Source organism: Phaenicophaeus curvirostris, chromosome 1, assembly GCF_032191515.1.
Source record: "Phaenicophaeus curvirostris isolate KB17595 chromosome 1, BPBGC_Pcur_1.0, whole genome shotgun sequence".
Classification (NCBI taxonomy): domain Eukaryota; kingdom Metazoa; phylum Chordata; class Aves; order Cuculiformes; family Cuculidae; genus Phaenicophaeus; species Phaenicophaeus curvirostris.
This window is the reverse complement of record NC_091392.1, coordinates 118545918-118569228: the sequence shown is the minus strand read 5'-3', so window position 1 is coordinate 118569228 and position 23311 is coordinate 118545918. Positions and strand designations below refer to the sequence as shown.

At 38.4% G+C, this 23311-nt stretch overlaps 1 protein-coding gene across 11 annotated transcripts in view; it reads left to right on the top strand.

Annotated features, from left to right (window-relative positions):
• Positions 1 to 23311, top strand: part of KDM6A (lysine demethylase 6A) — a 154022-nt gene that overhangs the window by 27220 nt on the left and 103491 nt on the right. For all 11 annotated transcript variants that reach the window (XR_011338828.1, XR_011338829.1, XM_069872962.1 and 8 more), the window contains exons 3-4: positions 5176 to 5284; positions 17910 to 17959. Coding sequence is in view for 9 of the 11 variants with exons in the window: in XM_069872962.1 (XP_069729063.1) it covers positions 5176 to 5284; positions 17910 to 17959 (159 nt within the window). In the remaining 2 variants the exon portion in view is untranslated. The remainder of the gene's footprint in view (positions 1 to 5175; positions 5285 to 17909; positions 17960 to 23311) is intronic.

The window sequence follows — 23311 nt, the reverse complement described above, 5'->3', positions numbered from 1 at the left end:
TTTGCTTCTTTTTTTTTTTTTTTTCTGAAGGGGAGAGCAGGGTGGGGAAAGGAATGTTCTCACAGTGAAGGGAAGAGCTATTCCAGGTCCTTTCCGTTTGGAGAATAAATAGTGAATAGACGGGGATTTGGTACTGCATTTTAAAGGTGATAATGGTGTTCTCTTTTCCTTTTGTGTTTTTTCCTTTTGTGAATGCATAGCTTTTTCTAAGTTGACAAATAAACTTTCTCTTCTTTGCAATATTGTATTTAAACGTGTCCTAAGCATTGGTGGTTGAATTTGTGAAATGAGGTTGTGTGAACAAAGCGTGATGTCATAAGAGAGTGTTTGTAACGATCGTGTCAGAAGTGGTCCCAATGACAAAAATGTGTTGATGAAGTTTGCTTTTAATCATGCAGGCGGCAAACAACATGAATATTGTTGTTTTTTTAAAAAAATTGTATCATATAAGCCAACTTTTTTTCCTGCAGCCATTCCTGTATTTGTTTCCTGCTTTTGCCTGGTTGCTACACTGCAAAGCAGATGCAGGTGATTATTTTGCCAAGTTTCTAAATTCTTCAGGTTTCCCTTTTATCTTCATGCAGCCTTGAACAAAGGGAAGGAAGTATATGACATTGTGTAACAATCTTCCTTTTCACTTCAGGGTATTTCTGTTTCTTGTTAATTTGTCAATAACTCAAGTCTGGCTTCATTGAGTGCACTTAGAAATCCATACGTTTCTCCATGTGGAGAAATGACAATACTTAAAAACCTGAGGGGTTTTTAACTTCTTTTGAACTCTGTCTCAGGATGATTTAAATGGGTTGCACAACTGATACCATAGATTACAGTTAGAGATCTACTGAAATGAATGAGATCTCTTGATTATTCCTTCAAAAAAAATTGTATACAGATACATGTAATTGTGACCTTCTTCAAAATGTTTTTCATCTGCTCATTAAACTGAGACAAATTCTTATCTATGCAAAGGAATACTTGTTCCTTTCTAAAGATGTTTGTGGAATGGTTTGTGGAAGAAAGTTTCTTGACTAAAACCAAAGTTGGATAAATAAATTCGTCTGAGTGAATCTGTTCTAACGACCAGGAACAGCAAGAGCCATATACTCTCATCCTGAAGAGCCAGTCTGCTCATCCTCCAGAGACTTGGAGGTGTAGTTTGGTGTTCCTGCCAAGGCAGTAAAGCTCACTCTTGGTTCTGTTTCATTTTGTTAGAACATGCTAGAAGAATTTTCAATGTACATTTTAAATATTCATACAAAACAACCTTCGCAATTAGTTTGCATAATGTGTTTTCCAGATAACGTTGCAAATAAGTTAGAGATGAACTGAGAAGGTGTAGTCATTCAGCGGTGTAGTTGGATTACACTTAGATTAACAGTTAACTGTTACTTCAAGGGGAAGTTCTGTTTCGCAGCTCTGGTGTCCTATGCCTTGCCTTGTCCTGGCATTAGTAAGATGGCTTAACAGCATCTTCAAAGTATATTCTAAGACCAAGGGAGAATCTGCCCTGTGGAGAATTTGAGGGTTGTGTGAAAGACCTGGGTACAGTTTTTTGTATCCATACTAAATGCATAGTCATTCAGATACTTGTGATACCTCTTTTAATGAGGATTTACTTAAAAAGGGGCTGGGAAAATGTTATGGGTCCCGGGATGCTTATTTGTTTGTGCATGTGATTTATAATTGTCTTGAACATCCTGCATAGAAAAATCCTGCCATATTTGTTCATAAAGTCAAATTCCCTTTAAATATCTGTAGTGATCTAATGAAGGAAATAAACTACCCTGACTTCCTCTCCAAGAGTTTCTAAGCTGCCTGCTGCGGTAGCAGTTTCTGTATGCTGTGAACAGGGACTGAATTGTAGAAGACAAAATATTAATTTAAGAAAATGTTGTAATGTGAAAATTCTCTTCAGGAGCTGCAGCAGGTACAGCAAATCATCAGCAAATGAAAAGCCTGTCTGCAAATTAATCTGTGATGGTAACATTAGGGATACCAGCAAGAATTGTTACTATTTGTACAAATTTAGAGACAAGATCGAAAACTGGGGAAAGGAAGCAAGGCACAAACCCCGATATTCTGCATTAAACCACCTGCAGATTGGAATAGGTTCAGCGGATGAGCCTGAATTTTGAGAATTCGTTCACACACACGCAGTAATTTAAAGAAACTCATTTTGGACTTGTGCGCTTTGCTTCTGATTGCAGGGATTGTATTCCTCAGATTGAGAGTTGTCTGACTCCAAGAGGTGTTTGTAGTGGTGGGAATAAAATTAAAGGAGTAGCAGCTTTGATAAACTGTCAACAGAATTCCAGTCCTTCCAATGCAGTTTGCTAAGGCAAAACTCACAGCGTGAATGAACAGTCTGCAGTCGCTCTTTGATAGAGGCAAATACACATCTCCAATTAATGTCTTCAGAATGTGGACAAATAGCTACAGTTTGAAATACTGGCTTTATTGCATCATTTTAATACCACACATAGACCTCATAGACTTAGTATAGATATTACTCATTTTTCATCAGCTTTCATAGAATCACCAAGTTGGAAAAGGCCTCTTGGATAATCAAATCCAACCATTCCTATCTGCTACTAAACCATGTCCTTGAGCAGCCCTTCTGCCTGTCAAACACCTCCAGGGATGGTGACTCAACCACCTGGGCAGCCTCTGCCAGTGCCCAGTGACCCTTTCTGTGAGATTTTTTTCTGATACCCAGTCTGAACCTCCCCTGGCGGAGCTTGAGGCCATTCCCTCTTGTCCTGTCACTTGGGAGAATAGGCCAACTTTCTCCTCTCTACAACTTCCTTTCAAGTAGTTGTAGAGAGCAATGAGGTCTCCCCTCAGCCTCCTCAAGGCTAAACAACCCCAGCTCCCTCAGCCGTTCCTTGTAAGACTTGTTCTCCGGCCCCCTCACCAGCTTTGTTGCTCTTCTCTGGACTCGCTCCAGAACCTCAACATCCTTCTTGGAGCAAGGGGCCTAGAACTGAATTCGAGGTGCAGTCTCACCAATGCCGAGTACAGAGGGAGAAGAACCTCCCTGGCCCTGCTGGTCACACCGTTTCTGATACAAGCCAAGATGCCATTGGCCTTCTTGGCCACCTGGGCACACTGCTGGCTCATGTTCAGTCGCTGTCAACCAACACCCCCAGGTCCCTCTCCTCCAGGCAGCTTTCTAGACAGACTTCTCCCAGTCTGTAGCACTGCACAGGGTTGTTGTGCCCCAAGTGCAGGACCCGGCATTTGGCCTTGTTAAACCTCATGCCATTGGTCTCAGCCTAGCGGTCCAGCCTGTTCAGATCCCTTTGCAGAGCCTCCCTGCCTTCCAGCAGATCCACACTTCCACCCAGCTTAGTGTCGTCCGCAAACTTGCTAAGGGTGCACTCGATGCCTTCATCCAGGTCATTGATGAAGACATTGAACAGGGCTGGACCCAGCACTGAGCCCTGGGGAACCCCACTTGTCACTGGCCTCCAGCTGGATTTCACACCATTTCCCACCACTCTCTGGGCCCGGCCATCCAACCAGTTTTCCACCCAGGAGAGCGTGTGCCTGTCCAGGCCAGAGGCTGACAGTTTCCTAAGCAGAATGCTGTGAGAAGCTGTCAAAGGCTTTACTGAAGTCCAAGAAAAGCAGCATAGCAATTGTAGCACCATGGCTTTGTTTTTATTCATCAGAACTTTTTCTAAAAACAGCCATAAAATAAGGCTGTTCTGAACTTGAAATTTGGTAAAGATGTGTGCAATACACCTCAAGCATGGGGTACAAACTGAGACCCGCTCATCTGGTCACATACATTGCTTTGTCCATTGAGTTCAGCAAGGCCTATTTTATTATGGCTTACCATTTAGGAAAACAATTTTAAAATTTGCATAGCAAGGTAAAAAGGGCAAAATAAAATACAGATTAGATCAGGAATTTGGATTCTCCACAGATGTTTCTTAATGCTTCTTCATTTTATTGTTGGCATTTTTTATTTTGATGATAATACAAGCGTACACAAAGTAAATTTCTAGTTTTATTAAAGTGACTTAACGAAGCTTGTAATTTCAGATTCAGTATTAAAGTCTCTGATTACTGTAATATATTAAAATCAAGTTTGTAATTACAACCAAATTTGCATCATAGGCCGTGAGCTAGTGGAAGTCGTGGATTAACCACCTGGAATTCATTGGAAATAAGTCAAGCTTCTGAGAACTATGAAGTCTGCTGCTGGTGTAAAGGACCTTCCCTCCCATTTATTTTAATTCAGCTACTTCATTTTATGGCTACTGTGTTCAAAATGAAGAACCTTGGAAGTTGAAAAAGTTGGGAAATAGATTAATTCATTAATTTGTTCATTCCCAAAGCGTAAACAGGGTCATGAGGCAAAACTATAACAGGTTAAAGATCATGACCATTGTGGTGAACAGAAGGTATCAGTTCAGTGTATTAAAAATCTGTGCTTGAAGCACGGAACATACTTCATTGGTGTGTGCTGCTTAAAAAAACCTTCTACGGCAACTTTTCTAAAGTAACACTCTTTGTAATAGGATTCAAGTTTGCAATTTTAGCTTTATTTAGTCTGCAGTCACTGTGTAGTAAGTAAAAGGTTGGAAACTGCATTTCACGACATGAGAGAGATATGCAAAAAGAATCAGATCTTGGAAAATATATGCTGAAGTGCTTAAATTGCCTAACTAAACATGGTGAGGTAGTGTTCCCTTCTGCTTAGGGAAAACAAGTGAAATAAATGGTAGAATGAAATGTGAATCTCTTGGGGAAAAACAAATCCAGAATGAAATCAGGGTTGTTTGTCTTGCAAATTGGAAAGAATAAACAAAAAAATTTTACTTTACATTGATTTTTATTTTTTAAGTTAAAAATCATCGTGAGTGTTAGAAGTTTGGTTTGGGTTTGGGGAATTGAATGTTGCTGGGAGTCCACAAATAAACTAGAGAACTTATTGTTCTTTGCTATCAATTTGCATTAGAATTGGGAAACTTCCAAATCTATTCTGTCTTAAATATTATGCTTCTGAAAAGTAATGCTGGCTACAAGTTATTGAGAGTGTGTTTTGACTTTTTGCCTTGCAGAATAACAAGAAATGTTGATGATTCTCAGAAAATTTACAGAAAAATATAGTATTTGCTTCAGTTAAATACAGAATTCTGAAATCCATGTATTTCTTTTTCTCAGGCTGTTCGCTGCTATGAATCGCTAATTTTGAAAGCTGAAGGAAAGGTCGAGTCTGATTTCTTTTGTCAGTTAGGTCACTTCAACCTCTTATTGGAAGATTATCCAAAAGGTAAGGGTTTTTTTGGTACTTATAAATGTTATTGGGGTTATTACTCGCGATTTTCTTGATTTGTGTTATATTTCAAAACTCATAACAGATGAAGTCTGGTGATGTGTTTACAAAAACGGTTGTATTCTAACTTCCTGTTCTTTTTTTTAAAATTGAAAAAAAATCCCTAACAAACCACTACTGGTTCAGGTATGACCATGTTTGTTTAATATATACAGTAGTACTGAGCTGCCTACTTGATTTTTTTTTCTGGTTGATTGTTACATGACTGTACAAACAGTTAAAGCCATGGCTCTGAAGGTCTCCCATGTGGGGATGGGAGACACAGGTGCATAGTACAAGAGCCTATCTTAGTGCTTTCTCAACAGGTAAAAGGAGGCTGAGGGTGTTAATTCAAAAGCAAAAATTTGTGCTTAGTGTGTTTCAAGTTCTGTTTTAAACAGTAGGAAGAATGGGTGTAAGGGTTTGGCAGGAGAGGGGCGTGTGTCTCATTTTTTTATAGGTCACTGTTTCCTTAGTCTTTGTAATTACTTGCATGTTTTTTGTGATTGTTGCAGCCAGTGAACATAGAACCTTTGGTACTCTCGTGCTTTGTTGCTTATGGGTCAGTAGAGTGCTTTTTTGTTAGTTGTGTCCTTTCCCAAGGATACTCTCTGTTGCTGATTGACATATAGGGCTAGGTATTGAGTTTGTCCTGTTCCCACTTGGGTGTCAGGCCCAGTATCTGATAGCTGCCCCCCTTCTGGTGATTGTGGGAGGTGTAGATAAGGAGAAAGCCTTTCTGTATATTGCTCTGCTTCACTGAAGCAGTTTTTCTTTTTCATGGAATGTCTTTTTTTTTATTGTTGATGCTTTTTAGTTTTAATATGAATGCAATTCTCTTTCATTTTGCATATAGAAATAAACAACACCCTCACCCCAAAAACATCTACTTCCACCCCTTTTTCCAAACACACAAACCCACCAGTTTACAATTGCCTTGGGACATAGAAATAGGAAATGAATTATAACTGGTGGTAGTTCAAAAGCAGTGCTCAGTGATTCATGCTAGCTGTGGACCATTTCATAACAGTGTGTCTTTGTGTCCACTTGCTCACTGTCTGACATAAAACAATGTGAGTTAGAGTTCCTGGAAACCTACTTTGCCTTCATTTTTTAGGTTGACAAATGTTTAGATTTGATAATACTAGAGAGGAATTTGCAGTTTATTTGAATTCAGTTTGTAAATTTAGAAATGTTTGAGTGATGGAGGGTTCTGCGTCTATTGAATGTATGGGGAGCTTAGGAACCTTAGTGCCCTTAACTTGCACCAACATCATAAGAATCCCCAACTTGTACCTATATCTCATCCAGCTGGTGCAATACAACCACTGGTGTTTCTCATTCCAGAGACATGGAAAAACCTGAAGGAAAAATGGCAATATGCTGTCTATAGAACTTACTGAAGAATACTCTGATCCCATGTTGTTTTCTTAAAGAAAAATCAAGCATCCCCTCTGCAAACAACTGTCACTGTTGTTTCAGATTAGCCTAATGTAGCTTGGTATGATGACTGCAGTGTGGCTTACTGGAAATATTTTACTTAGAACAGTGCAAGATTGTGGGCTGAACTGTATTAACTTTGCTGTTGAGTTGATAACAGTTAAAAGTAACTGGACTTTTAACCTTTAGCCTGGAGAAGAGGAGGCTGAGGGGTGACCTCATTGCTCTCTACAACTACCTGAAAGGAGGTTGTAGAGAGGAGGGTGCTGGCCTCTTCTCCCAAGTGACAGGGGACAGGACAAGAGGGAATGGCCTCAAGCTCCGCCAGGGGAGGTTTAGGCTAGACGTTAGGAAAAAATTCTTTACAGAAAGGGTCATTGGGCACTGGAACAGGCTGCCCAGGGAGGTGGTTGAGTCACCTTCCCTGGAGGTGTTTAAGGCACGGGTGGACGAGGTGCTGAGGGATATGGTTTAGTGTTTGGTAGGAACGGTTGGACTCGGTGATCCGGTGGGTCTCTTCCAACCTGGTTATTCTGTGATTCTGTGACTATGTGCTGCTGTGCATTAGAGGTGAGGTTTAATGATAGGGAGTCGACTTTGTCCTGCTTATGTAGTTTTAAGAACAGGCAATAAAGAATACAAATAATTGTTGAAAATACCAATTCTCCAGAACCATTAAATGAGCATGAGAAGAACTATCTGAGGGAAAAAACCCATTTAGATATTAAAATACTTATTATTTTCTTAGATGCCTGTTTAAAGTTGCATCTCAATCATGAAAGAAGTATCAAGAAGTTAAAAAACATTGTTGGTAATGAAGTTTTTAAAAAAGATGTATCTGTATTTTCAAAGAGGTAGGGTAGCAGTGAAAATAATGCTGGAGGTGTTTTAAATCATAGGAAGAGGGAAGTTAAAGGCGTTTATTAAGTGAGGGGCACGCGGTCTTGTTCACAACAGTTCTTGGATTCCAGTACCAAAGACCATAAAAGCATTATCCACGGTGCAAAAAGGTGTTAGCGATCTGTAACTAATTTACTGCTGTTAGGTGGAAGAAGTGTTAGGCTGATGCAAAAATAATTGCTGGTTTTACTCATCAGCTTTAAAGCAGTGTATGTCAGCATGGAATAAGAGGTGGAGGTTTTAGTTTGTGTAGCTTCAGAAGAGTCATTCGCGAGACATGCGGACATATGTTTTTGTGGAGAATCATAGAATCATAGAATCACCAGGTTGGAAGAGACCCACCGGATCATCGGTTCCAACCATTCCTATCAAACACTAAACCATGTCCCTCAGCACCTCGTCCACCCGTGCCTTAAACACCTCCGGGGAAGGTGAATCAACCACCTTCCTGGGCAGCCTGTTCCAGTGCCCAGTGACCCTTTCTGTGAAAAATTTTTTCCTAATGTCCAGCCTAAATCTCCCCTGGTGGAGCTTGAGGCCATTCCCTCTTGTCCTGTCCCCTGTCACTTGGGAGAAGAGGCCATCACCCTCCTCTCTACAACCTTCTTGTCATGAGAGCAATGAGGTCTCCCCTCAGCCTCCTCTTCTCCAGGCTAAACAACCCCAGCTCTCTCAGCCGTTCATCATAAGGCCTGCTCTCCAGCCCCTTCACCAGCTTTGTTGCTCTTCTCTGGACTCTCTCCAGAACCTCAACATCCTTCTTGTGATGAGGGGCCCAGAACTGAACACAGAATTCAAGGAGCGGTCTCACCAGTGCTGAGTACAGAGGGAGAATATTGACCAATGTTGGACATAAACGTTACAGTTCTTGATTAATTTTTTTGATTTTTCTGGCACTAATTCTCTGCTGTGTGGTTTCACCAGGATTCAATAAGTTGTAGTGGGTGATTCCACTCGCCAGCCACCAAACAGTGACCATATCTTTCTCTGGATGGACTTTGGTTTGGGGAAGTGTTTGTGCTTCACCTTCATCCAGACACTGGATAGTTGTTGGTTATATATAGAGTCCATTTTCCATCCCATGTCACAATACAATGGGTTGGTTTTGTTGTGCAGAAGAAACACAGAGCAGACTTCATAATGGTGATTTTCTTAATTTTCATTCAGCTCATGCAGCACCCATTTGTTAAACTTCTTTGATTTTCCAGTCTGGTGCAAATGTAAAACAACTTGAGTGGTTGAGATTTAGTTCTTCTGCAACCTCTCCACTTGTTTTACGTGGGTCTGTTTCAATACTGGCCTTCAGCTGAATGTCATTTAATGCAGAAGGTGTCCATAGTCCTCTTCTTCCTCAACACTTCTGTTCCCGTTATGAACTTTTTGGATTCAAAATTGAGCTGTACATTCGTTCAATTCTTTCTTTTTTCAAGACAAGGTTGGATGAGGCTTTGAGCAGCCTGACCTAGTGGGAGGTGTCCCTGCTCATGGCAAGGGGAGTGGAACTGGATGATCTTTAAGGTCCCTTCCAGCCCAGACCACTGAGTCTGATTCTTTGATGGCCTCCTGGTTAAATGCTTGGTTGATATTATTAGCGCTTTCCTGCTTTACATCCCATTTTGAACTCATGCAACAAAACTACTTGCATTTTCCTTTTTACTGTTTTGAATTTGTCAGTGTAATATAAAAAAAGAATAATCAGTAAACCCAAAAACATTAGCATAAATAAGTAGAGTGAATTTCACATTTTAAACTGGTATACAACATGAATACAGTTAAAGAAAAGTTTAATCCAAAATAAGCATAATTGTTTACAACAACAAAAAAAGGCAATTATTTTTGCACCAACCCAACAGGATGCATGTGCATTGCATTATACATTTAAAGTAAAAAAAAATAGTTATTCTGTTCTGTAAATTTTTACTTTTAGTTGTCATATATTCTAGTTGCAGTTGTAGTCAAAATTTTAACTGCTTGGGAAGAGAAAAGTAAAAGGAGTTCAGCAATGTTTTCAGCTCACTAATACATATTTTGTCCATTTTCTAAGTCATTAAGTTGCAGATGTGTGAGATGCTGAAGCAGGATTGTCTTCAGAACTGTAGTCTGTCTGGACTGAAGTTAATCTTGGGACAAAGTTGTGGAGAAGTTGATATATTTAAAAAAACTGTGATTAGTAAAATGTCACAAGATAGCAGCATGAGTAATGCTGAACAACTTTTTTTTCTCCTCAGATGTCTATCATTTATTTAATAAAAATCTTTAATAAATGTGTACAGCTTTGTATGTGATGTAGAAAGGTCTTTAAATGCAAATGTGATTGTGTTCTTTGCACAAACTGTATTGCATACATTTTTAAACAAAGTAGAACTGAGTTGTCAGTTGATTGTTGAAGTCTGATGAGTGCAAGGTGAAGCAACGCTTGGTCAATAGGGCTGGAACACCTTCCCTGTGTGGACAGGATGAGAGGGTGAGCAAGAGAAGAAAAAGGCTTCTGGGAGACCTTATAGCAGCCATCCAGTGCTTAAAGGGGAACAACAAGAAAGATAGGGAGGGATTCTTTATCAGGGAGTGCAGAAATAGGACAAGGGGTAGCTGAAAGAGGGGAGATATAGGTATCAGAAAGACATGTTTTGCTGTGAGGGTGGTGAGACACTGGCACAGGTTGCCCAGAGAAGTCATGGATGCCCCATCCCTGGAGGTGTTCAAGGCCAGCTTGGATGAGGCTTTGAGCAACCTGATCCAGTGGGAGGTGTCTCTGCCCGTGGCAGGGGGTTGGAACTGGATGATCTTTAAGACCCCTTCCAACCCAGATTTTTTTTTTTTTTTAGTCACAAATGCTTTGATTAACTTGGATCATTCGGTTGGGTGTTACTGTGTTACTTATGTGGTAGTATTTTCATGTAGCTAATACCTTCTTATGAATCTAGTAAATGTATAAAATATATGACTCGTACCGCACGAGAGGGAACTTGAGAAAGATTTATCACGGGTTACTGCATGTCATTATTGGAACTAACTGGCAAATACTGACTGCCCTTGCTGCACATACACAGGGAATGTTAGGGGCCGGTTACCTTTGAATGTGGACTAGGTTCATAGCTGATGCCTTGCTGAAGTCCGAATATATCTAGCCTACGTCCTTAGGTTTTTAAATGAAACCTGTTACGTTCTGTTGTGATTTCTCTGGAAGTGCATGGTTTTCTGCCACTTGTAGCCACTGAAATCCAGATTTTATAACCTTTTTGCATCAAAAAAGTATGTTTCCAACAAGCATTATGAATTTATGCAAATTACTGGACGAGGTTTATTCTTCTCTGTGTTATATCTGAGGGTAGACTGCAGTACCACTGTGTGTTTTCTTAGCCATTAAAATATCTGAAGGTGATTTGCAGCTTGTAGTTTTCCCAAAATGGTGTATATTTGAATTGTTGTTAGCTAATGTTTTTTTTCTCTGCAGCCATGAAACTGAATTATCTTAACTTCTTTGTGCTCTGCTACTGTAAGGAGAATGTCCTAGGCAAGATTATCAACCTTTTTGCAGATTTTGAAATACTGTGAGTCACTGACTTGTAAGTGACTATAACCAAGGCAGATTTATTCAAGTTCATGAGCGTGTTCAAGGTGGTTTCTGTGCTCAGTTTTTGTTGTCTTGATGTTTTCTGGTTAGAATTTGGCTTCAGGATTTCCCAAAATGAAGACATTTGCTCTTCCCAGTCAAAAGCATTCTGTTTATTCAGTAGCATTTTCTTAACTTTTGTCTGATGTCTTCCTCTCTTTTTTTTTTTTTTTTTTTTTCTTGAGGCAGCTATTCCCCAGCTGTTCAATTGTTTCAGAGGTTTCCAAACCCCTTGTTCCCTGGGCGTGTCTTTAGTGGCACCCCAGTCTCCCTGTTGCTGCTCTCTGCTTTGTGCTGGCACAGCTGATCCTGCAGCTGTGTGGGAAACTGATCCAACTGAAAAATAACCTAGTAGGAAAAAAGTGATTGTCCCAGAATGTGAAACCTCAGCCTTAGATTTTGCCAAAAGAGCTTGATGAGTTGTCATGTAGGCTTTTGGACACTGGCAGCCTTGTGAATTGAGCTAAGACTCCGTGATGTATACCTGTGAACTTTGTTTGCTGCTGCATTCCTTTGGAGGCCCAGGATTTTGCCATAATTGTGCTGCTTGTCTCAGAGGAAAGTGATGCTACATCAGTAGTTGGGAGATTTTTAAATTTTATTTTTCTTTCTTTTTCCATGACTGGTTTCCATGAGGAGCACAGAAAATAGGCAGTGATCTTGGTGGTCTGGGTTCTAGTTGAACATTGTTTAATGAGCTCATGGACTCTATCGGCTGTATTGGTAGGAATCTTTCTATCTGTTTTGTAGAAGGGTCGCATAGATTGGCTGTTTTCCAGCCTGTGACTTGGAGGACAACTAACAGTTCCATGAGTAGAGGCATATCATTTGCCTCCTGCAGTTGCTGTTCTCTAAGCAAAATTCTTTGAACTAGAAGTAGATAGTACAATTAATGAATGATTTGGGAAAAACATGGAATTATTCAAATCAGAGCTACTGAAGTACAATAAGTACTGCACTAAAATAATTCTCATTGCAGTACTCAAGGGGTGATCACATTTTTATGTACTATGTCAGGATGGTTTTAATAGTTGGTCTGTAGACAGTGACTGCAATATAAAGATATTAAGTAATTTATAAGGTAGTGTTAATTACTTGAAGGGCACGTTTTAACGATTGTTAGGCTAAAATTTAAAACAAAATTGAAAAAAATACATAATGTTTGAGGTGCTCAGTTTTTAAGATGTAGCCTAAACCCAAAATGGAACTGGAACATGTTTTTATTGTTCTTGTGTAAAGTTGGTTGTGAGAGCAACTCCCATGTTCAACAATAAGCATGTAATCCCTTGTGCTTACAATTCTGTCTCTGTAAAGTATTTCTCTGTAGTGGTTAATACCTTAGTCTTTTAAGACTTTGAAGGATAGGAAGCATTTTGGTGTGCTGTGTTTCTGAGGTACAGAGTAGGAAGAGTCATAAAATGTAAGACAGCTTCCCCACATTGATATGATTGCTGTTGGGCTGTCTTTTACTGATGATAGCAGGCTGAATGAGTTGAGAAAAAGGTAGCTGTGTTTCGAGTAAGTGTGATTTTTAGGTGTGAGGGTTTTTTATTTTGTTTAAGCAACTCACTTCTATCATCTTCAGGATGCTGTTGTTAAATTTGGGGAGGTTTAATTTCAGGTGGTTCATATAGTTGCATGAAATTCCTATAGAAGGAAGAAAGTGAGCTATCTTACGCTTAGAACATTGGGGTGTGGGTTAGCAATAGGCGATAGTTATTATATGATATAGCTGGGCCATGGTTTTTGGTTGGTTTTTGGAAATTTTCTTTTTGGGCAGTATTCTAAATAAACACTTAATTGTTAAAAGTAATTTTGCAGAATATGCTCTTTAAAGGATTTGTGAGCTTCATGTGATTCTGTTCTGTTCTTTCACTGACATTCCCCATGTTTTAAAACCTTTCCTAGAGTTCCTTATCAAAAGTATTTCTGTAACAGTAAATCTCTTGTCAGACTTGTCTTATGTGTTTAATACTTCTTAGTCTCCTCTGCAGCTCATAGTTGGACGTGATCATATAACAGTGGGCTTCTCACCACTATGCATTGTATTTCTAGATGAAGAAAGTAACTACTGGTTGTTAAATGTAGTTGTTAACTACTCAGAGAAATTTTTGGTGACTTTTCTTTTAAATGTGTGTTTGGGCTTTAGTGTCTTCTGTCATCTCTTCAGTACTTTCAGCACAAATCTCTGGAGGAATTGGAGAACAACCTTTTTCCTGAGGCTTTGGAGCAAAAGGCCTGGGCTGCATTTTTGCAGCTCTAGCTTCCCCAAAGCTCTAGCTTTTATGTTCATTGACTCATCCTTGGAATTTCCTTACCTGTTGATGCTCTGGTTTTGTGGCCCAGCAGTATTCAGCTTACTGGGTTAAAATACCATTGTGGATAAAACTTGCAGTATGTGATAAAGCTGTTTCCATAACCTGCATACAATTTCTAGGTGTTAAACGAACAATTATTTTTCCTGGAAGCACTGTCAGATTTAAAGGAATGCATGTGCCCTTTCTTTACTTCACTTGTGCAGTTCTTCAGATGGTTTTCTATCTTACTACTTATTTTCACATCAGATAAGCACTTAGAAATGTTAGTGCTTTATTATAAACTAGCATTAAAAAAAGAAATTTCTATTTAAGAAAGCAAATATTAATTTACACAGAAGAATGTAGAGCTTTGAGTCGGTTTGAAGTTCTCTTTTTCAGGGATATGTCTTGAAATTAATGCTTGCTCTTAACTTTAAAAAGTTCGGCAAGCCAAAAATCTGATAGTAACATTTAGCCTTGCAAGGTGCCACTAGATGGTGTCAGTATCTAGTTCACTTTTTGCTTACTGAAGCACTAAAATACTCAAACTGCACCATGTTTGTATTGCTTTCAAAGGCTCTTCAATTTTCAGGTATTGTAAAGTATGTTTGTTAGAACACATTATGATAGCCATCGTTCTGTGATTGTGATTAGATGTGCTGGAAGTGACAGGTAGGTGGAGATCATTCACTCTAGACATTCTGCTCCCCATTTTACCTTACTGGCTTGTTTAGGTTATCTATTTAGACTCTGGATATGAAAAGAGATTGTCTATTGTGTTACTAAAACAATTATGTAGTTTATAAAGGATTACAATTTATGTAGGAAATTACATAGATTAAAAATGAAACCACATACATGGTAGTTATGTAAAATCTATTTTGTGTTCTCTATGTGAAGTCAAAGAATCTAAAATAGGGATGAATAAGAAACCTGTTATCGCTATCCTGATTTTGAGATGTCCTTTGACCCTTGTCATGGTAAGAAACGAGGGCAGACTCTTCTAGGGCAAATAATAAAGGCTGTCAGTGTTAAAGTAACTGTAGGTGTTGCAGTGTGGGTAGTTCTGGGTGGCTGTGAATACCTGTAAGAGGTCACCAGTAGACTGATTGTGTGAACTTGCTGAGGGTCAGCTCTGCAGTAGCTGCTAGTGGCTTATAAGACAGATTCTGAAGCAGGCCTGAATTTAAAAGGTTTCTGACTGCCCAGTAGTTTAAATTCCTTGGGTGGAGAGATGGTATTTTTCTTTTCAGAGCTGTTTTAGGTAAACATTTTTTTTTTCTCATCAAGCACTACAACTGATTGTGATTGATCTGAAAAGCTGCATAGAACTTGGGGGCATATGCCCCCATTCCTTCCCACTCAGAGTATGATGGTAAATGCTGTGTCTGCCTGTAGGGTTTTCAAGAGTCTGATGTTAAGGGTTATCTCTTACACAAGTAATATAAATTGGCTGGGTTTGGAGAGAGATGTTAATAGGAAGAGTGTAAGCTGGTAGAATAAGTAATAAAATACTGGGCAGAAGGATGGAGGTTAGTGACCACAAGCACCGTTTCAGGAGTTTTTGAGTCACTTACCCAGTGTTGTTTTTGAAGTCTGAATGTGGTCTTTTGGCTTTAGAGAGATTTCTGTGGTAGACTAGATCATTTTACTAACATAGTGGAGAGATAAGTAAGAAACATCATCCTGCTGTTTCAGCCCTGTTGTTTGAGTCCAGACACATATTTTCTTGGGTGCTCAGGGCTATTTTGCCTGCTGAAAAAATAAGTTCTTATCTATTTGGCCTCCAAGAATTCCAGAGGTGTAAGAATTTTAGTAGCAAACTTCTAGATTGGAAAACATTGATGCTAAGTTCCTAATCAGAAGATTGCAGAATTCTGCTGTGCCTGAGAGTGATTTCAGAGCACTCATTTCATTATATTTAAAGGAGGACATCTTAACTGAAACAGTAATGAACTTGAATCTGTAAAAATGAGTTGACTGCAGTTGAAAGAGGGGCAGTACTTCATAGATACTTCTTTTCCTGACAAAAATTGTAATGACTAGTCTTGGATGAAAAGTAAAGCTGAAAATGATACTGCAGCCTTCGGTATCCTTTGGCTTTTTTTTTGTTGTTTGTTTTGTTTGTTTTTCATGCTGCTAATGTGATACACAGCACAGGTAACTTCCTCTTCACTTTTCAGTGAACCAGAGAATATCATCCTACAATTGGAATGTAGCACTAGGGAAGCATAGTCCATGTTTCAGATAGGGGCTCGTGTAACATTTGTGTTACTCGGCAGATTTTTTTTTTTTGCCTTTTTTTTTTTTTAATTATTCTTTATCTACAATAAATTGTGTAATTTGAGGAGTTTGCACTAATTTCTTATAAACTTAAGGGGGAAGTTGGTTATTGTTCTGTAATGCAGTTTTTTTGACAAGCTGCTCTCACCATAGAACTCAGGATAAATGCCTGCTCAGTGGTGACTTGACATGGAGAGTAGCAAGTATGGTATGGTTCGGGTTTATAGTTCATGTTCTGCTGTGTTAAAACTAGTAGGTTGTTCTTGCTTTCATGATTTGTTGATTTCTTGATTTGTAATATGCAAGATTCATCTTAGGGATATGTCTGATTAAACTTCTATTGTGTGGGCTCTTCCAAAAACAAGAAGCTTTCTTGAATCCCCCTTTTCTGTTTTTCTGGTTGTTTATTCAATCCTTTTAGCAGAGCTTGAGTGCTTGTGAAATAGATGTTTTATCTAGATGTAAAGGTGACTGATATGAACTCTAACAGGTCACTAACTGCAAGATGAGCACTTGTTAAATACTGAAATTGCGCATCAATATCAGTTTCTAGTGGTCTGCCTTTCATGAGGAGGAAAGGGATATTCAGCTCCTGTATAGTGATTCCCTGCTATGATTCATTGTTATCAATTTCTGCACAACACTTAGCATTTTAGTATTTCATCTTCAAGAAGTTAAGTAAAAGCATTATACCATTGTCCTGGAAGGAAAGGCTGCACCCCTAGAAGAGGTTGCTGAACACAGAGTTAGGATTGGACACTTTAGACACTTAAGAGGAGGACTGTAGTGTCTCCTTTATTCTTCTGGAAGAGTAATGTGGCCTTCCTTAGAATGAAGGCCTTATCTCCTTATCATGGAAACATGAAATATGCTTCAGCAGTCTATGCTTTCCATGTACTTGGTTTTAATTGTAGCATGAGCCTAGCATAGTAAAGCAGTCATTTGAACTGTTACTATTGGAAGTTGATAAATCTTTTTGAAGAATGGAAGAGTTAGAAAATAAAATTATTTGCAGATGTCAGCGTTCCAAGGCAAACTGGTAGAATATTATGGAGCAACGACTTCTTTCTTTAATATACAAACTTTTCCCTGTGATAAATGGGGGCACTATAACTTCTCTGGGCTTGGTTCTTTATGAGCAGTGACATTAATGGAGCTTAGATTCATGTGCCTCCTCATCTTCCACCTTGCCTGACACGAGGCTTTATAGGGTCTAAATGAGTGAATAACTTCAGATGCCTTCTCTCCCTTTGTGCAGTGCTGCTCACCTCTTTTCCATTGTCTCTGTTTGACTGGAGAACAGGGCTGTGCAGTGAATTATTTAGAATTTTCCATTTTTGGACAGTGCCTGGTGCAGTGTTCTTAAGAGAATGTAAAGCCGGTTTGTATTCCAGTCTGATGTGGCCTGTTAGCTGAAGGGCAAGTTCAATCAACCAGAATTTTTAGCAGGGAAGAAGGATGCAAGAATAGCATTTTAGAGAAATTTGTTGTGAAGTAGAGCTAATATTCTACTCAAAAGAGCTGTTCTTAATACTGTTTACCAGGTTAGTCTTGGTCTTAGATGTAGAATAAAATGTAAGCTCTTTTCCACCTGCTTTTGTTTCTCTAGTTACTGAATGAAAGGGCATGTGAAATTGATTTCTCTTTGTATGTCCCTCTGCACCAGTTCTTTAGAAATTACAGGACATCAGGGAGCATGGTACATGAGCATACATGATTAAATTTTTAAATCTTACAACAGCTTTGTCCAGGATGAAAATCCCAAAATTCCAAATAGTCTCTTTTGTTATAGGTGTTCTTTAAAATATTGCTTGATTTACATTTGTAAGATTAATAGCAAATATACTTTTTTTTTGGTAACATTTCACAAAACAAAATTATAATCCTAAGGAGTGCATTACCCACAACAGTGTACTTACTGTGGCAGTGTTACTTTTATTAAATCATTTATCATTTTAATGTTGTGTATTCTGACTCTTAAGGTTTTCTATCTTTTTCTTCAAGGAAAATGCAACAAAACAAATTCAACATTCATTTTTCTTTCTTACAGCATTATCTGCATACCAGAGGTACTACAGTTTACAATCTGACTACTGGAAGGTCTGTATATCTTGGTTTTTTTAATTTAAAAATAACCCCCAACCTTATTGTTGTAAATGATTGAATTTCTAAAATGGATTTATTTCAATATAAGTTTGGAGTGTCTTATCTGCAGTTACTTTTTGGCATGTTAATTAAGTCTTAATGGAAATGTTTACCTAGATGTGCAATTCATATTATAAATTTAAAGTGGAAATGAATCTTCACGTTTGAGATAGTAGATGGATTGGTTTGACATATTTTGGATTTAAAAAAAAATAGTTATCCATTACTTTTTTTTTTCCCCTATGTGAGCATAAGTATTTGGATGTGTGTGAGTACTGAGGGAATCATACCTACTTGAAAGCTGCCCTGCAGGCATTGGATGTGTACGAGGAAAAATGTTCTCAGGTTGCTTTTTATTTTCACAGATGCCGAATTGTTTAAAGTCCCTTTCAGTATTTTAGATAACATTCTTATGTAAGACAGGAAAAATCTTGTTAGTACAACTGTCTTATCTCTAAGTCCTTGTAGAGGTATCAGCACTTTGAGTAAATATTTCTTAGAGTGATATTGTCAAAAAAAGCCTTGTTAATATTGTCACGTGAAATAATTTGAAGCTTGTTGATTGTGTCAGGTGAGGCATGTAATGGTAGATACTTGTGTGGTCTTAAGCAGCTGTTTTCCTTTAAAGTGTTTAAGTGCATATTTCGACTAGGGAGGGCTTGCTCTGGAAGGACATCAACACCATGTATGTACTGGCATTGGAGAAATGACATTTTCAGTGTTCTTTGTATTTTATAGGGGCTGTAAGTATGTTCTGGAAAGTCTTGTGATGAAAACCCCCATTGGAGGGGATAGAAAGGGAGAAAGGCAGGATAAATCGAGGGTAGAAGAGTGACCTGAAATTAGCATCTTCTCCTCCTAGCATATGGAAGGAGAATTCCAATCAGAGAGTCCTAGGAAGACTGTTCATATAGTCTTGTAATGCTTCTGTTCCAGTAGAAGTTGTACGAGTGCCATTTTTGCACCAGGCCATTTTGGAGCTGAAGTAGTGTTTTCAGGAGTAATCCCTGTAGTTTAAAAATTACAACTGTAAAGGCATTTATCTGTTGTTCTTAGGTGCTCTGAGAGTTAGATTGCTGTAAGTGACGGTTGAAATAGATCAATTAATTAAACCTCTATTGTAATAGTTTCTGTTGTTTGTACTCTTCCTGTGTTGAGCATTTCAGAATAGTTTGTGACTTGAATTATTTCTTCTGGCTTTTGTTCTAAGGGCTCATTATTAGAAGTGATAGATGATTAGTAAATTATTTTCCTGCATTTTCAGAAAATTTGGGGTAAAGTTCAAATGCTTGTGTGTATTTCCATGGCTGTATAGTGTTTTCAGTGTGGCTTAGAATATTATCTGCAGTTAAAATAAATGCAAATTGATTGTTTTGTAGTTTCATTCCAGCAGTGTGGATGGCAGTAAAATGTGGGATCTATGCTTGACTTATTGAAAGCAATTTCTGTGTGCAATATGCTGATACTCTAATGCACTTCTTTCTTCTGAGTATATCAGGAGTTTTGCCATGCAGAGATTATTTCAAACAATTCCAGTTGCAAGCAAGAGAACATTGTTTGCAACTGACAAAAGAGCATTTTGACTTCTAGAAAGAACCACAAAACCCCAGTAATTTTTCTTCAGGTTGGCGTCAACCTGGGAAGGATGCTACGCTACTTGATCTCGTTATGAATCTCCTCATAAATTTGTAGTCAAAGTGTATTTTCCATAATAATTTGGATTTCTTAATTTTTACATGCATGAAAAACAACTTGAAGAATCCAGATCCATTTTTCAGTTAAAAACATTTTTGCCAAAACTAATAAAAATCGTGGGTGAGTCATGTTTCATCTTTTTAATGGATGATGAAACTAGTCTGGAGTTGGCAGTGGGGAAGCTGCCTGGGTTGAGTCTTTCTCTGAAAGGTCTTCCTCACCCCAGCTGAGAGGTTTTCTTGTTTCTTTATGTCCTTCATGCTTTGTATGTGTAAGAAACCATTTAGTCCATATTAATAAGTTCATGGTGTATTTTTAGTCACCCTTACATCCTATTTCATTAAACTTTAACTTTTTCGGAGAGATACAGATGACTTAAAAAAAAAAAAGAAAAGCAGCCACATTTCCTTGTTTTACTGTTGTGGGTTTAAGAATCTTTTTTCTCCCGTTCTTACAGGATTAGATGTCATCAATTAAGTTGTTGAAATTTGTGATGGTAAAGAAAGGAAGAGTGCAGTGTGTGAAGAAAGGATGGTGTTTGAGCTATGAGGAGAGCTGTGTGAGAGTACTGAGACACTGATATTGAGTGCTGAATCAGATGAATCTTATTACATAAGACAGGTTTGAAACCAGACAGGAACAGCCTTATAAACTCAGGCGGCATATCTGAAATGACTAGCTGCAGTGCAGTGCAAGTTGACATGGTTTTGGAATAAGTGCCCAGTATTATCTTTGTTTTATAAATAGAAAACTTCTTGACGGATTGTGAGAAATTTTAGGTTGCTTTAGGTATAGTTTGGCCTCCTTAGGTAGTATTTTTAGTCTCTGCAACTTTAAGTTTTCAGTGTTGCATGGAATTGGTAATGGAGCATTATTTTCATGGATTGTTTGTTATATGGTATTTCTGAAATGGTCTGAAATTTTAACCAAGTTATCTATCAGAATTTGATGCATAGGTTGTTCTGTGATTAATGCAATAAGCATTTTGTTGATCCTGTGGAACAAAAAGAGAAAGGAAAAAAGGTTAGAAAATGTATTCTGAGTATATATTGTAGTGATAGAAATGAAGGTGGAGGGTTAGGAAGAGGCTGTATTTTGCCATTTACCAGGTCAATGTTCTCTCCATTTTGATGAGGTTCTGCTTCCTTTCGAAGAAGTAGTACCTGTATCGATAGTTTAGAAGGAGCTGGGTGTCATTGTGCTGTGTATTCCCAAGTAGACCACTTTTTGCAGTGATGTCTTTGGCTACTCACAGATCAACACAAAATATTTTGCAGAATTGCTGATTTTCTCCAGTTTTTGTTCTGCACAGGCACTGTGGTACCTCAGCTCTGCATTTAAAAAAGTTATTTCACTTGAAATCATGTGAAGTAAATATCTCAACTTGGATAAAAGCTGAGTTAACAGAGTTTTTGCTTTTAAGTAGTTTTTTCAGTGTTTATGTGCCTATGCTAAAATAAATCTCCCTTCTGTGCAGTGTACTTCATTCTGATTTCCTTTTAGAACTCCTCTGTGTCAACATGTTGGGGGAAGTGAGGAGGACTGTGGGGGATGAATGGTTAGGAAAGGGCAGTTCAGGAGAGGGAGACAACAACTAGAACTGAAGTTTGTAGGTTTTGATGCTACTGAGAAATTAAAGATATCAAGTGTAAGTGTCTGCCATGGTTATCAGCTTTGACACATTCTGAGGAGGCAGGATTAGAAGCTTAGCAAGGAGTAAGATTCCTGATTTTATCTGATGGCAGATATCTGGCACCTGGAAAAAGTTTTATTTTAATCACTTCATGGGGTGGTAATATGATATAGTTGATCGTCCTGAACTCTTATGTAATGTGGGGGTTGGGTAGGGCTGTCTTAACACAAATTTCAGTACATGAGTGAACTGAGTGTGTGTAAGTGTGAAATATCTGGCCCTGTTGCATTCACGTGGTTGCCGAGGGCAGGGGACATGTAGAAACCTTCCTCCACAGGTGTGGGGCTGCAAGAGGTTTTAGCGCTCAGCAGAGTGATTCCTGGAAGGGCTTTACAAAAGAGCCTGGCTGGCTGGTTCTTTGATTAGGTGGCCTCTGCTTTGGCATGATGGCATGATTTGATCTTAATTAAAGTATGCTTGTGGCGTTTTGCCGGTAGGTGAGTGTTCGTGTATTGTCAGTTGGAAATTATGTGCCTGTAGTTGTTGGAACACTGAATAAGTAAAACTTCTTGATACCGGTGTCACTGATGTTTCTGTGTCTGGGGAATGAATATATAGCTTTCTAGACTATAGACTTTCATTTGACTAAAATCAAATACAGGGGATCGTGGACAAGTTATGAGGAACATGAGGACGGTGCTGCCTTTGTACATTATTCTGAGTGTGTTAACTCAAAGACAAGTATCTTGACTGTCTTCGGTGATTTTTATAAAAAGCTGTGTTTCGTCAGAACAACAGAGGGTACAGAGATACTTAAATGTTTCTATCTATATGTGAGTGAGTTGGGAGGATTGCCAGGGCACAGTATTTATAAATGCATGTAAGTGAACCTTAAAATGATGGAAGTTACTGTGAAAATGAGTTAACTCCTGTGTTAGGCAAGGCTATTTACCATGGACTAGGATGCTAGAACTTAGATTGAGGGTGCCTTAAAATGACAAGAAACCTCAATTTATTCAGCTATAGTCAATTGTAGTATCTCTTCATAGAGAAATACTCGGAGTGTTTCAATCAGAAAATCTGAATGTTCCCTCAAATGTTTGAGGAACACTTAATTAGTGAGTTACATCCTCCAACATGAACTCAGAAATAGTCTTCTTGTTAGCTGTTCACTTGGGCTGGAAAGTTGCCTAGAAGAAAAGTAAATCTGTCAGGCACTCTTTATCATTGTAATGAAAATGGTCGTAATCACCTTTCTTTTTAATAAAGATTTAATTTATGTGATCAGGGTGAAAACATCAAAGAAGTTTAGTAAACTCTAAGGAGGATTTTTGGAGACCTACTTCTGTCTGTGTTCCAGTGGATTCTAAGAATATCTGTGTGCACGTATACTACAAGCTGAAGTTACAGTGCTTTAGAAGACTGAATGGTCTAGTGATCTAGTTTCTTTTTAAAAAAAGAAAAAAAATATTAAAGAAGGGGAATAGATCCCATAATTGGTTTTTTTTGCAGTGAGGTATTGATCTAGTTTTGGAAAGCGGCTGTTGAGGACCCCCTGCTTGCATATACTGGACAGTGGAGCTACTGCTGAAGTTCAGATATTTCCCTTGGACCTTCTTCATATTTGACTCTATGTTTGCAAATAACAGAATTGCCTGTTGCTTTTCTTGGATGGTCTTTATAAAACTGAGAAGAATCCAAAAGTATGCAAAGGTATTAAATAAACCAAAAAAGCAAAATTTCTCTTTAGAAACCCCAGGAAAGTGCAACTGTGTTTGTGTTCGTTCATCATAGAGGAAGAACGTGATCTTAGTCTGTGTGGAGTTGTTGATTTGTTACAGAAAGCAGTTTTTTAGTGCTCCTTATCTAGACCTAAAGTGTAATTAAGTACCGGGTAATTTTTTACAATGCTGTTTTATAATTAAACCAATGTAGAAATGTTACTAGTAGTATTTTTAACCTTAGGACTGAACCACTCT